Source organism: Staurois parvus, unplaced genomic scaffold (genome assembly GCF_062004578.1).
Source record: "Staurois parvus isolate SC_StPar_1 unplaced genomic scaffold, SC_StPar_1.0 ptg000070l, whole genome shotgun sequence".
In the NCBI taxonomy this organism is placed as follows: Eukaryota; Metazoa; Chordata; class Amphibia; order Anura; family Ranidae; genus Staurois; species Staurois parvus.
Window position 1 is genome coordinate 1,280,562 of NW_028317866.1, and position 15,891 is coordinate 1,296,452.

The 15,891-nt window shown below is 39.7% G+C and overlaps 1 protein-coding gene across 5 annotated transcripts in view; it reads left to right on the top strand.

Moving 5' to 3' along the window:
• Positions 1 to 15,891, top strand: part of USP34 (ubiquitin specific peptidase 34) — a 244,271-nt gene that overhangs the window by 87,950 nt on the left and 140,430 nt on the right. For 4 of the 5 annotated variants that reach the window (XM_089669184.1, XM_089669187.1, XM_089669185.1 and 1 more), the window contains 9 exons: positions 574 to 669; positions 793 to 875; positions 1,265 to 1,419; positions 1,505 to 1,618; positions 1,899 to 1,998; positions 2,095 to 2,254; positions 11,145 to 11,271; positions 11,351 to 11,498; positions 15,780 to 15,880. In XM_089669184.1, coding sequence (XP_089525310.1) covers positions 574 to 669; positions 793 to 875; positions 1,265 to 1,419; positions 1,505 to 1,618; positions 1,899 to 1,998; positions 2,095 to 2,254; positions 11,145 to 11,271; positions 11,351 to 11,498; positions 15,780 to 15,880 — 1,084 coding nt within the window. The remainder of the gene's footprint in view (positions 1 to 573; positions 670 to 792; positions 876 to 1,264; positions 1,420 to 1,504; positions 1,619 to 1,898; positions 1,999 to 2,094; positions 2,255 to 11,144; positions 11,272 to 11,350; positions 11,499 to 15,779; positions 15,881 to 15,891) is intronic. The other variant, XM_089669186.1, reaches the window with a different exon arrangement.

The following is a 15,891-nucleotide window of genomic DNA, read 5'->3' on the forward strand; positions in this document are numbered from 1 at the left end:
TGCAGTTGGATAGTGCAGGCTTTGCCATCTGCTGGCAAAGTTGGAGGTTGCATTGTAACGATACAGCATGATGGTTCTCTGTGGGAAGTATTACTTTTCTGGAGTCAGATCAGGGTGTGGTTTTCAAGGGAGTTTGAGATGTGGGATCACTGGGTGCCTCTACAGAGGATTTACCTTTTTTTGGAAACTCTTTTTTACAATTTGTTGTTTGGACCATTCCTCAACCCAAGTGACTGCTGCTGAGGCCAAGTTTTTTTAAAGCACTGTGGTTATACAACAGCTTATACCTGTGTGGTTGTTCTTTTAAATGTTAACAAAATAAAATGTAATAGATAATTATGTTAGTGTACAAAACACTAAAATCATAGGCTTTGGGCCATTATATTTTTTTGTAAAATAACTAATTATTGGGATACTTGACAGTTCTGCTTTAAAGTTGTCAAACAAGACATAAACATCAGTTGTTAACAAATACACTGCTAAGTGTTTCCGGTTGTTCTTTATATTTCCACGGTAATTTTTCCTTTTTACAGTATAATGTTTCATGTATAAAACATATAATTTTCTTTTTAGGTGGGCAGAGAAGGAACTCAATATGATGAAGCTTTTCTTTGATAATCTGGTGCACTATATCCAATCAATCCGTGATGGGAGGCACAAACATGTTTTGTAAGTGTGTTAGAAATTAAGTTTTCTAAGAACATTTTAGCTAGACTTGGATATGTTATAAGTATGCCATTGTAATTTATTTTTGTATTTTTATTATCCTATTTGTCATTTTTACTATTACAGGTACAGCCACAGTGCTGAGGTTCAAGTACGGCTTCAGTTTTTGACGTGTGTTTTCTCAACACTGGGATCACCAGACCATTTCCGTATGTGTTTTGAATTATAATGCTTGTATATGACCAGTAATTGTCATGATGAATATTATGATCAGGGCAGAAAGTAAGTGTAGATTCAGATTTTACCATTGTTGCTGAAACAGTTATTAGGGCTGTCCTCCAATAGGTACACTAGGTTCAGTGGTAACTGTTTAAGGGGGAATTACCCCTTGCTTTATGGAAATATCTACTGCCTTTGTTACATGCTTGGCATAGGAAGTTGGGAGGAGGGGGAATCTCCACAGTGCGGGCAAGCTTGACAACTCTGAAGTCTGACTGAGGCACTGTAATCCTTCCCCATGCTGATGTTCTAATGTAACTTGACTGTTAGCATATTAGAGATTTTGCTGTCTTGCTTCACATTTTTTTTTTCTTTATAGGGCTAAGTTTGGAGCAGGTAGACATCTTATGGCACTGCCTCGTAGAAGACCTGGAGTGCTATGATGATGCATTACACTGGTTTTTAAATCAGGTGCGCAGCAAGGATCAGCATGCTATGGGAATGGAGACCTATAAACATCTGTTTCTGGAAAAGGTAATTCACCTGTAGATGGATTCTGTTTCCTTTGCTGACAACAGTGCTAGTGCTGTCTTGAAATATATGTATTTTTTATATGTAGATGCCCCAGCTAAAACCTGAAACAATCAGCATGACAGGACTGAACCTTTTTCAGCACCTTTGTAATCTTGCTCGCCTAGCAACCAGTGCTTATGATGGGGGTTCAAATTCTGAGGTGAGTATTGATTACTATTTATAGTAAGGCTGGGCAGGTTCCAGTTGTTGGGTAGCCAGAATACCAACAAAAATGACAGATGATGCCTGGCTCTTTAGAACCTTTACTACTAATGTCAGTTTATGTAAATCTCTTTTTACTCCCATATCAACTAACTCATAGATTGACATGACAGGCTTCTGAATTCTATGCTGTTCCATACATTATTGAAGTACTACTATTCTAATCACCCTAGTTGACACACGTACAATCCATTGAAAACTTTTTTGTTTTTATTCAGCTGTGTGGCATGGACCAGTTTTGGGGCATTGCACTGAGAGCCCACAGTGGAGATGTAAGCCGTGCTGCTATCCAGTATATCAACTCCTATTATATCAATGGTGAGAATGAGATTTTGACTGCCAAAAGAGATCGGTTTTAGATATTGCATTTTATGTTTGTTATTAATTTGCTTTGTAATAATTTTTTTTTTGCAGGAAAAACTGGACTAGAAAAAGAGCATGAATTCATTAGTAAGTGTATGGAAAGCCTTATGATTGCTTCTGGTAACCTTGAGCAGGATGCACAGTCAAGCCTCACCATAATAGAAAGAGGCCTCTTGATGCTGAAAACACATCTTGAAGCTTTCAGGAGACGGTAGGCTATACTTCTTATTTGGCTTTTCAGTTCAAATGCTTATACATGAGTACTGGTTTCTTCTATAGTTTTTAAGTGTATCTGCTTAGAAAAAAAATTCGACCTACTGTGTGTGTGTGTGTGTGTGTGTGTGTGTGTGTGTGTGTGTACAGTTTTGGTAATATGTTAAATTCGCATTTATGGTGTTACATGTTACTAAAGAGCATCTGTCTGCACTCACTCGATACCTCCTCCTGACAGCAGATGAGGGAATCCTCTCCCCCTGTACACAATCACTCAAATTGATTGGTAGGCATTTCCTGGGAATTCTGACGTCAAGCCTCTAATGCTCAGTTCTGTGAGACTGACACCCCCCTGGTCTTCTGTTAATACCTTTTCAAAGTTCTACCAGGTAGATGTCCAGTCTTCTACAGATGCAGCTTTAGGGCCACAAGATTCTTTCACCATCACTCTGAATTGGGTCTGTTGACCCTGGTTGTTGTTGGGCTTGTCGACACAGTTCTGTTTGCCTTGTTGCCCACCCTTCTTATTCATTGCTTGGTAGCCTGGGGTCTATGAATATTAGCCTGTGTTCTGTACTGTGTGACTAATACAAAAGGAATTTTAACTTGCCTGTAAACTCCATATCTTGCAATATAGTACAGGACACAGGCCCTTCCCTCCTTTCTCGTAATATTCTGGATTGCTTGCTACAAAACTGAGAACTCATGAAGTAATGTAGGGTTACAAGGGATGTCCAGTGTATGTATCCTTAAAGGATTTACCAGTGTCCAATCACCAGCCTGTAACCCAGTGTCCATGAACATCTAGCCTTTGTCCTGTACTGTGTTAGAGATGTTTGCCCTGTATGGGTTTGCTGTCCATTCAGATGCACAGAGCACTCAAAATAAGGCAAATGCCTCCCAGGAACACCTTGCTTATCTGGTCCTCGAGGAACACTGCCTCTTCAGACTTTTCTGTCATCACCAAAGCAGTTGCTTGCCTTAACAGAAGTCCAAGGAAAGGTCAATCAAATGTTTGTCCTCCATCAACTTCTAGAGTAGGCACATCCTAAAACTCTATGCCTAATCCCTTTTATCTTCCATCCTCATAGTGAGAAACTCAACCACCAGTCAAGAGAGCATTCATTCTGGGCCTGGGTGGACAACTTCTCCAGGGAAGTCTTGCACTGACAGTTTTTGGCATTGGCAGCTGCCCGTAACCTTTAGCTGGCGCTATCCAGCATATAGTAGCTCTGCGGTGTAGGGGTCCACAGCATGGTTACCCTTAGGCCCTCTGTCATCAGATAGGGAGTTACCAGTCTCTTCTTCCTGGAACCCCCACCTCCCTTTCTCTCATCTCTTCTTAGTCCACCTCAGTCCCTTATTGTGTTGTTGTGGTTCTAGTTCCTCAACAAATCTGTGTGTCTACCTGTAAGGATTTTGACCTGATCATTCTACTTCCCCATCAGATGCCTGACAGGAATTTTTACCCTTCCTAGATGGGTCCATTCCTTGGCAGATTATCACCAGGGATGCATTCTGGATTTCTAGAACAGGCGGTTCTTTGTATATCTTGTGATCCCTCCTTGGTCAGGTCTCCTGATTCTAACACTGCTGAACACCATCTACAGTTGTGTTAAAAAATCCTTATAGTAGCTTTTATTTCCATACACACAAATGCATTGCTAACACTGCATTCTATTCCAAATCAAAACATGAAGAAAAATATTTAAATTTTGGGCTGTTCAAAAAAAATTAGCTGTGTCTACATTTTTCTTTACAAACTCAAACATTTACACTCCATGCACACTAGCATTTTTTCTGCTCCTAGAAGCTAAATAGTGTTGTCATGTGTGTCAATGCACATTATTTTAGGCTAGAAGAGTTTAGGAGCAGAAACAAAAAGTTGTTTTTGTAGCCTTTTTGGGAGCATATTTCTAGCAGAATACAAAAACACACTGCTCCTAAACACTCCTAAAAGCTTTTTTTTTTTAGTTCTTTTTTTTTTTTTTTTTTTTTTTTTACTACATGTACTGTAAAAACGCTAATAAAATTCTAATGCTCCTAAATGCTACTAAAAAACGTTATTACCAGTGTTTTTTCCGGGATTTTTTTTAGCTTAAAAGAAACACTAGTGTGAATGAAGTCTTACTCTATAAACTGAAAAATGCTTGAAGATTTAGCTTTCCTGTGAATCACTGAACTAATATTTAGTTGTATAACCACTGTTTGCGAACTGCTGTACATCTGTGTTGCATGGAGTCGATCAACTTCTGGCACCTGTGAACAGGTATTCCAGCCATGGGCAATTGCAGTAAAATTCCTCTACACTTCCTGTTTTTATCTCATAAACAGCATTTTTTTATGTCACCCCCCCCCCCCCCCCACTTCCTGTTTTTATCTCATAAACAGCATTTTTTTATGTCACCCCCCCCCAAGTTTTCTATTGGATTAAGATCCGGGGATTGGGCTGGCCACTCCATAACGTTAATCTTGTTGGTCTGGAACCAAGATGTTGCACGTTTACTGGTGTGTTTTTGGTCGTTGTCTTGTCGAAACATCCATTTCAAGGGCATTTCCTCTTCGGCATAAGGCAACACGACCTCTTTAAGTATTCTGATGTATTCAAATTGTTCCATGATCCCTGGTATGCGATAAATAGGCCTAACAACATAGTATGAGAAATGCCCCTATATCATGATGCTTACACGAAATGTTGCACCATTTCTCTTTAGGCCAGTCAATGTGCTCTTTGGCAAATTGTAACCTCTTCAGCACGTCGTTTTTTTCAACCGTGGGATTTTGCGGAGGCTTCTTGCTGATAGCTTGGCTTCACATAGGCGTCTTCTTAATTGTTACAGAACACACAGGCAACTTTAGGACTTCTTTGATCACCCTGGAGCTGATCATTGGCTGAGTCTTTGCCATTTTGGCTATTCTTCGATCCATTCGAATGATAGTTTTCAGTTTCCCTCTATGTCTTTCTGGCTTTGGTTGCCATTTTAGATCATTTTAGCTGAGCAGCCTATCAGTTTCTGTACTTTGTATGTTTTCCCCTCTCTAATCAACTTTTTAATCAAAGTATGCTGTTCTTCTGAACAATGTCTGGAACGACCCATTTTACTCAGATTTTCAGAGAGAAATGCACTATACCCATCATGTACATTTGCTGCCTTTGTCCTTAACTACTTCCCGCCCACCCGACCGCAATGTACTATGGCTGGGCGGCAGCTACAGGCAAAACGACGTACCTGTACGTCGTTCTCGCTGTACCAACACAAGGGGGCGCTATCGGGAGCACAGCACTCCCCAACTACGGCTGCTGTGTCCAGCGGGCACAGCACAATGAAGATCCCGGTGATCATGTGATCGCATACATATGATCACAATGTAAGCACCCTGTACCATGTGACCAGCTCCAGCCAATCACAGATCACTATCAAGCTGTCAAAAACTCATTGATGACAGTTCATGAATGAGTTAGATTCATGACATCAAGCTTTGCATTACAGGAGAAATTATCTTTATTTCTCCTGCAAAGCAAAATGTAACCCCCCCCACACACACACTTTGGTACAATGTTACTATGGTAACATTGTACTATTCTGATAAAAGTATTAATAATTAAAAAATGAAATAAAATACCATATTGAGAATTAAAAAAAAAAAATTTTAAGAGTATTTTTTAACTACTTGCCAGCCACTTACCCGCATTTTGCGGGTGAGTAGCAGCTCTTGGGAAAGTGAGGTAATCTTGTGTTGCTTCCTATCTTGGGGCGTGAACGCCCATGCACCCCCCCTTCCTGCGCTGCCCCCCGGTCGGTCAAGGGAGAGAAGAGAGAACACGGCAGTAAAAGCACTACATTTTACACACACACATTCGCTTAGCACATTTAACCCCTTGATCGCCCCTATTAACCCTTTGATCGCCCCATCACCCAGCCAGTGCCATTAGTACAGTGTCAGTATATAGAATTTTTCACTGATCACTGTATTACTGCCACTAGCGACATCCGATCGTGTCAGGGTCAGTTAGAACCCCTCCCAGCAAGGGTCAGCTAATGTTAGATTGCCCGCACACTATCTCACTCGCGCTATAGGTAACTGATCACCATAGTTACTAGTATAGTGTTTGTAAAGATCAATATATTGATCACAAACAGAACTATACTAGTGCTTCCTTGGTATAGTGTCTCCAAAAATGCAGAGTTAGCAGGATTGGCCCGTTCGCCGCCAGCAATAGAGTTTAGCCCCTTCACTGTTTTTCACGGAAGATTTGTACCAATTGATTGTGGGCCAAGGCAATTTATACACACAACAATACATCGCCGCCCACCCAAATTCAGCTTTTGCCAGACAATTCGCATGGAAACCTATCACGGTTTCTGAATTTTGGGACTTGCATTCAACATGGACATTACAAAAAATAATGAATTGCAGTCATATTGGTCCACAGACCCAATTCATCATATGCTCGTGTTCTCTGCTGTTACATATATGCCCAACAATATGCTGGTACGTTGCTGGACTTTGAGTTGTTCTACCGGAATGATTCCTGCAGCTACAGGCATCATTCTGGTATCATTTTTTTTCTGCTGGCGGTCAGCTTTCATTTAAAAGCAATTCTAGTGGCCAATTAGCTGCTGAATTGTTTTTACAAGCAGTGGGAAGGGACATCCCACCCCCCAACCCCCCGCGCGCAAGCTTTGATCCCGTGACAGTATGTAAACTGCAGTTTGACCATTCATGTGAGGTATCAGATCCGCTGACTGACCATAGAGCTGAACAGAGACCAGAATGACTCCAATCATCTCTATAGTCTAAGAAATCCGAAGCTACGGGCATTTCATGACTTCAGTTTTGCAGGATATAAACAGCGCTATTTGTAAGTTGGGAAAGCATCTGATCACACCGATCTTGGTGAGCTGTAAAGGCTTCGAAAGCGCCGCCTATCGATAATAAAAATGTATGTACTTTGTTGCCATTGCACCAGCATGCGCAATTTTAAAGCATGTCATGTTTGGTATCTATTTATTTGGCATAACATAATCTTTTATAATTCATCAAACAATTGGGAAATATATTGCGTTTTTGTGCATTAAAATTCCAAAACGTGTATTTTTCTCTGAAGATTTGCATTTAAGAAATAGCTGTGCAAATAATGTGTGACGTAAAAAATGTCAACACCCACCGTTTTATTCCCTAGGTCCCCTGCTTATAATGTTTGGTGGTTCATTCAAATTCCAATATATGTAATATACACCATTGTTTGTAGACACTATAACTTTTACACAAAGCAATCTATATATATTGAGATTTTTTTTTTTCTACCAAAGACATGTAGCAGAATACATTTTGGCCTAAATTTATAACTAACTTTGAGTTTATTGGATAATTTTTATAACCAAAAGTAAAAAATATTTTTTGTGTTTATAGTGCAAAACGTAAAAACCACAGAGGTGATGAAATACCACCAAAAGAAAGCTCCATTTGTGTGAAATAAGGATGTAAATTTCATTTGGGTACAGCATTGCACAACCACACCATTACCAGTTGAAATAGAGCAGTGCTCAACAGCAAAAAATGGCCTGGTCATGAAGGGGGGTTAAATCCTCAGGAGGGCAAGTGGTTAAATAAGGGCCACCTGTTTGACACCTGTTTTGTTCAGACTGAATGACCTCACTAATTGAACGCCACATTGGTATGATTCAATTACACAGAATCAGCAGCATGTATGTCATGACTGTTGGGCCTGTTGGTTTTCTATTACTCTACAATACCTACTAGTAAATTATTTGAAATGTAGAAATACTTATACCAAAAACAGTGATCTGGTTAGTGATGTTGGTCTGCTATTATTTTGAACACAACTGCATATACTGCTGTTTCTTCAAGGAACCTATGTCCTTCATGCATCAGACGAGGTAGTCTTTTGTGTGTTTTTGTAAATTATTTCCACGCTGATTATCCCCCATCATTAAGGGCTGTCCCCTGAAAGGCAATTTTTCCTAACTGATAGCTTCTGGACATGGAGAAGGGGTTTATAAAGCTAACTGCATCTCAGACCCTGCATTGCAGGTGAAGGACGTTGAAGGATGACCCTGTGTCTCTGAGCTGTCTGCAGGCACAACAGACTAGTCTCCTGCTGCAGGTGTCCTCCATTAACAAGGAATGTCTTCACCTGTTCACTTGGGTTTAGGTCTCTCTTGTCTGCACTGCATGTTCAAAACCTTTCTGGCACTGGTCCCTGCTTCTTAGTTGGGCTGATAAGACTCATTTCCATTGTTCCACACATGCCGATATCTTGTTGGATCTAAAGAGTCTGGAGCAATCTTAGCCCTGTGATTCCTGAAGTCAAGGATAGGCAGGATTCCTCCTCTATACCCTACTGCCTGTCCTTGTTCAGGTATTCCCATGCACATTACCTCCTTGCCTCTTCAGTCATGTGCACTTTATAGGATCAGATCCTGGGTTCTCTGCTGAACTGTTGGTATTTAACACCCTTCGCAGATGATTTTACCTTGGTGAGGTGATTGTTCCAAATATATTTTGGAGTATGGAGTTCTTGTGTCTTAGCATAGAGCCAGGTGAATAGAGGCACTGGGCCTTGCCGCTTAGACTGGGTGGTGATGCACTTACAAGGGTTATTTTTCTTGTCTGGAACCTAGTCATGCAGGGAACTTTGATGCACTGTTTGTTAACCTTGTTAGGGTGGGATTTTTTCTTCCTTCCCCATCCCAGACTTGTTGTTCCAACCCTTGGTGGACTCATGTTTCCCAGCTTCTCACTTGGGTATCCCATTTCCTTCTGAATAATTATTTCTTTGTCCTGGGCATTATTTTGTTTTGCCATGCCCTCCCTCTGGTTATGTTGGCAGGGGGTGTAGCTTCAATCACTGTCAGATTTGAGTGTTGGCCCATTTCAAGGGGCTCCTAGGCTGCAGGCAGTCCCTAGTTCTGCTTTGTTGGGCCTGTTAGCAGTTCTTGCTGTTGGCTTACCCCTCAGTTGGACGCCTTTTGGATGTCCTCTATGATTTTAACAATGAGCTTTAAATGTGTCATGTTCATACGTACTGTTGTAGGCATAAGTATACGGTTGTTTATTACACACAAATTATATTTTATTTGTACATTATTATATATGTTATTTTTTATATTGCAGCCATTTTTAGGAATACTAATTGAATATAGGTTTCAGACTTTAGTGTTATGTTTTGTTTTTCATTACTGGTTTATCATATAAAGATTTATGGTTCAGGAATGTAATGTTTTAGTTTATAAGCCTCCCCGATCAAAATAGGTTTTATAATAATCTTTCCAATTTAAATGTTTTTCTTTTCCTTTTTATGTATTTGCGTATTTAAATTGACTTGGACATGGGTGTATATGTGTTTTGAGCTTGAGTGGGAAACTCTTCTCAAGTACAGATGTCCTCCATTGCATGGCTTTGTTTCTCCCTTTTTTGGGCCAACACTGTAACTCAAAGTTAAGGATGAGTGGGCTGAGAGAAGCGGGTGCAGCTCTGATGACGTTTCCAGCTTCTGGTTAGCACCAGAGACGTCGTGTGCGCAGGACTCAAAAAGGACCATGTAGGTGCCAGAAGAGCACCTAAAGCGGGTATTCCCCAAGTGTGGGAGAAACATGGTGATGGAGAGGCTAGTATTTTATTTATCTTATGTTGACAGAGTTTGCCCACTTAACATAGTCCCACCTCTTAATCTGGATTAGTATGCATAGCTGTAGTGCATTATACTTTATGTAAAGGCATATGTAAAAGTCTACTATATTTTGAATGGTTTCCTTGGCTGATAGCAGACATAGTACATATAAATGTAAATCATGATATGAAATGGCAAACATTATTTACCCTGATGCAGAGTTTGAGAGTTATTGGCTGTACAATACATATACATATGGTACAACTGTGTCTTCTTATACATGGTCTGATTTTTGTGTGTGCAAATGCCTATTTATTTTTATATAGATGTTTGTATTGTATTGTACAATGTCACTTGAAAGGGAGTGGTTTATTAAGGCATGTTGGTAAATTTAAGGACACTATATAAAGAAAGGTATTTCAGTGTGGGAGAGTTGGCTCTTAAAGTGTTACTAAACCCACAACAGTAAAATCAGTCTGTATATGCAGTAAAGCATGCTTGCTATACTCACTGTGGAACCTAAGGGGTTAATCTTCTGCATTGTGTAAAAACGCTGTTTGATCCTGACTTCTCTGATCCTCACTGTCTTCTGGTGTCCCCCTCCTATCTCCCGATAAGACATATCGTGTGTAGTCGCTGCACATGCTCAGTTTGGTATATATTGCTAGAGAGGTTTTTTTCTTGGGAGGGTGCATGTGATGAGCACAGGGCCAAATCAGCACATCAGACAGAGGTCAGGGGTCCTGCATCTTTCTAGAGCAGAATGAAAACTCCTACAAGCTTTAACATGTGTTCGGCTGGACACTCTTAGAAGTTACAAGACTGCTCTAACTGCTGATGAGAAAAGGTATTTAGTAGCTTATATTTACTAATATTGCATTTCCTTGCTCTGTGTACTGTAGGAGACCAGGTATAGTGAATGCAGGGTCCTGGGTTTAGTAACACTTTAAAGGAGGGTGTTCCTATTAGCACTTAAGCTGGTTTTGTATTCCAGTGGCCAATCCTCCTGTAGGCAGCAGTAAAACAGGACTTCCTGTGTCACTTAATGTACTCCAAAAAAAGATTTTACAGTGAGTGCAGAAATCTTATTTTTACACTGCCCTTGGATTCTACTATAAAAAGAAGGAATCTTAGTCATTAGGAGTCTGGACAATAAGAAATTTGCGCTTTCCTTGTTTGCTGTTACCTTGGGTTGGTATTCCCAGTGTGTAAATGTATTTATTCTAATGGCCCCATTCTCTTTCTCATCTAGGTTTGCCTACCATCTAAGACAATGGCAGATCGAAGGAACTGGTATCAGCAGTCACCTGAAAGCACTGAATGACAAGCAATCCTTGCCTCTTAGAATTGTTTGCCAACCTGCTGGGCTTCCTGATAAGGTCTGGATACCACCACCTCTATTGCACAGAATGTTTGTTTGTATTTTTCCCATAGCTAATTTTTTTTGTCCCTTGTTAGATGACTATAGAAATGTATCCAAGTGACCAGGTAGCTGACCTGCGGGCAGAAGTTACTCACTGGTATGAAAATTTACAGAAAGATCAGCTAAATCAACAGCCTCAGCTTCAAGAGTTTGGACAGAGCAGCCGTAAAGGTGATTTTCCTGGTGAGGAATGATAATGCTTTTCTTTCTGTGTTAAAGTGTAGGTTGCTGTTTGAGTTTATGAGCACAGTGTTACAGTGAAAAATAAAACAAAAATTCACATTTCATTCAAGCTACTGACATTTCATTAGGTAGCATGCTGTACAAGTTGCATATTTTAAGTGCTGTTTGACATTGCACAGCTTAGAAAAGAAAACCAAACTTGTGATCCTTGGATGCTTATCACAGCTTTGCCTTGCATGTGAAAAAGCAGTTAACCACAGAGTCTTCCACAACTCTGTCAAATTCTTTGTGGTACAGGTATTGGGAAATGCTTGGCCCACCTCTAGCTCTCAACAATGCAGTGCTCAGTCAGATGGGTGTGTCAAAGACTAAAGACAAAATACTGAGCTTTGGTGGTAGTTACTATCAACTTTTCAGGGGCAGCAGCGGGGAACAGGGCTGTGGACAACAGTGGTAAGCATTAGAGGGCTCTGAAGGGTGCTTGGTCTAAATTGTATTACAGTTTTCATTTAATTTATTTTAATCTCCATGATCAGTTTATATATCATAGTAATTGGGCTTTTGTAAAATATTTATATATGGTGTTGATACTCTAACCCAGTGGTCTCCAAACTGCAGCCCTTTGCTTGCGTTTATCTGGCCCTTGGGGCACTATTTCATTCACCGATTTTGCGACTTTGCTTGGTGATGTGATAATTTTTGATTTCGTGTTTCAAATTTTAACATACCTGGAATGTTTACTAGACTCTTGTTCAGACAGATTTCAGTGAGTTATTCCTAAAAATTACAGGCCTACAATAAAAAAAAAACTACATATTTCCATGCAAAAAAATGTACCACTTTGAGCACAGAAATATGGACATAATCAGATTACTAGGGAGGCTACGAACGGTAAACTGGCCCTTTGTTTAAAAAGTTTGGAGACCCGTACTTTAACCTATGTGCAGTATCTTTATACGTTGTTACTTTGTTTCTGCTTTATGACAAAAGTAAAGCTACTATATGTTCTACATATTTACACGATGTAAACAGTCTATTGGTAAACTGATTGCCATGAGGGAGTTACGTTTGGCCTTAACTGTGCTCTCTTCTGCCCTTTTCTTGGGATATTTGTAGCTTTTTTACAAGTTTTAATGATGTTTTTGTAAGTTTGGAGTGCTGAATGTCCTGTAGCATGGTAAATATTAATCATTCCCACTTTGACCATATTTAACTCCTGGAAAATTTCCCAATTTATGTTGTTTCTTGTCTCTAATTATTTTTAAATGCACTGTAATATCTGATGTGTAACATTCTTCAAGGCATCATAAATATAAGTGAGCAGCTGAAACCAATTTTGAATGTTTCATCTTCAATGGAAAGTTTTATTCAATATTCAGATTGTGATGCCTGGAAAAAATTGACTAATTTTAACCAGCATATAACCAGAGTGCCTTTTGGCTTGTATAAAGACCCATGGAATTGTTGTCATATGTTGCTGATCTTTATGTCCAAAAATATTTCCTAAACATACAGCACAGGACTTAAGCAACTTATTCGTACACTATGGGTTATAGGCTTGTACCTTCAGGTGATTGGACACTGGCAAACTTTTGAGGACATGCCTTCCTGGAGCAACTCCCTTATAACTTCTACCCCACTCTGAGTTTTTTGTTGGTGTCTGTAGGTGATGGACCTTTCTTCTTTCCAGAAAAAACTACTTCACCAGTTTTTATTGTATTCTTCAGTAAACCCTCACTGTCTTCTATTGCCTACACAGAAGCAGTGTAGCCTCATTAAAACTTTGGAAGCTGTACCCAGATCCCTTGCTGTGGGGACGGCCTGTGAGGGTACATCACTATGGAACCAAGTCCATGGAGGCCTTTGGGGGGTATGCCCAACATGACAGGCAAGGCCTGGACTGGTAAGGCAGAGTCTCCCTGTATCTCTGACTGTTACTGTGTAAAATGGGGCTATATTTGGTTTGTATTAACGTTACAGTGCAAACTTTTCAAACTTGGTACTAAAATTCAACCACTCAGACCTCAGTCTCAAATGCATGAACAGATTTTCAGCAATTGGTGGCCCTTTTCTCTATGAGCTGTTCCTCCTATTTCACGGTGACAAGGTTGTATTACGCCCAAGATCTGTTCTTCCAAAAGTGTCTTTAGCTTTGCATCTCAATGAGGAAATTGTTTTACCATCTTTGTTTCTTGTTTCCAAGCATCCAAGGAAGTCTCTCTGCATTGTCTGGATGTCATCAGAGCCATTGGAGTGTATCTAAAAGTTACTGCTTGCATTAGATTGTTTGTTCTTTCCACGAGACCTTGCAGGGGACACCTTGCTTCAAAATCCTCCACTGTGCAGACCATAAGGGATTTGATTACAAGGTTATGTGAAAAGAACAAATACCCCTCCCTGTGTTGTTGTTAGCCCGGTCTAAATTTGTTGGAGTATCCTTGGCCTTTAAGCACCAAGCCTCTGAACAATTAACAGTTGGATGACCACACACTGTTATTTAAAATCCAATCAAGTTTATTGAAAAAAAAATCAAAAATCAAAGTCCAAATAGCATAACCCACAACAAGAGCAAGTGTTGACACGTTTCATGCCAATGGACTCTTAATCATTACCAGTCATACCCTTTTAAGCACCCAGCCTCTGTAGCCCAACTCTGTAATGCCGCCATCTGGTCTTATGTTCATACATTTTCAAAAATATTACCAGGTGGATTTGTACTGTTCTGCAGATGCAGATTTCGACCTCAAGATTCTTGCAGCAGCACTCAAGACCCATGGTATATGAATAAGTTGCCTGTGTCCTGTACTGTACTCTAAGATATGGAATTTACAGTCATAATTCCTGTTTTCTAGAGCCTATAGTTACTGTATTTAATTTTTTAAAACAAAATATAGATCTAGATGAAAATAATTCTATTGATGCTTATTAATCTTTAACCCTTTGAAAAAAGTAGCTAAGTAAAAATGTTCTTTTTGCAAAAAATAGTTAAACCCAAGCACATAACATTCCTTTTAAACGTGTGCAATAAAAGCAAAAATAGCTCTGTCAACGAAAGGGTTGTTTTGAAACTCCTGCATATGAGCCCATTTACACTGTTTCGCTGCAGTAGCGCACAGTTTTATGCATAGGTACTATGCAGTGCCATTTGTTCAAAAGGCACCCCAAAACAACTTGCCAGTAGTTGTGAGTTGCGTTGCCCTGCTAAAAATGCTACATGCATATGCATTGTATGTTATGCTGCCCAGTCAAATCCATTCAGATTAGTGCGTGTGCGCTAAAGTAGTGCAGTAGTGTTAATGGGTCCTCATGCTTTGCATTCAATAACAAAAACAAGTGCAAGGTTATAAAAAAAAAAAAAAAGCATGTGACATCACCTCAACTAACAGCCCTGGTTCACACCGCTGCTACTTCAGGTGTGACATGTGATTTCCAAATCAACCTTAATAGGTGTGATTTCAAATTGTGCATTACTTTTTCACCACTTCAGTGAGATTTAACTCTCATAGACTATAAGGTAAATGGCTTTGAAATCACACCTGTGTATATATCAGCTCTACTTTGAAGTCATGCTTAAATGGGACCAAATCGTACCACTTTCAAATCGCTTTTGGTGTGAACCACGGCTCAATCAATATTACAGGCTTGGTAATTAACACAGTGGTTTTGTGTGAGTACCATTCTGTTTGAAGACTAGACATATTTATATTATGAAACAAGTCATTTATTACATTAGGGCAGCAGAGTGGCTAAATGGCTAGCACTTCTGTCTGGTAGTCCTAGGGTCGTCGGTTTGAATCCCAACCATGGCACCACCTGTCTGGAGTTTGCATGTTCACCCTGTTCCTGTGTGGGTTTCCTCCGGGTACTCTGGTTTCCTCCCACACTCCAAAGACATGCTGGTAGATTAATTGGCTCTTGTATAAAATTGGTTCTAGTATATGTATGTATGAATGTGAGTTAGGGACCTTAGATTGTACACTCCTTGAGGGTTAGGGATTGATATGAATGTACAATATATATTTAAAGCGCTGCATAAATTGACGGTGCTATCACCTGTAATACATAAAATTAAGTTACCTGTAATAAATTACATAAAAATGTAGGACCGCAAATGTGTTTCCCTGTCCCTATAATATCAGACATTATGATGCTATCAGAGGACACCATCATGTTTTGCATCACTAAATATTTTTTTTATGTCTTTATAACGTGCTACGAAATTCGTGCTAAATTGCTTATTAGTGCAAAAAGTTGAATGCATTTGTTTTTTTTTTCCCAAAGGTGGTCTTATGGGTCCTGTTCGAATGATTTCATCTGGTCATGAGTTGACGACGGATTATGATGAAAAAACTCTCCATGAACTGGGATTTAAGGACATGCAGGTATTTATTAC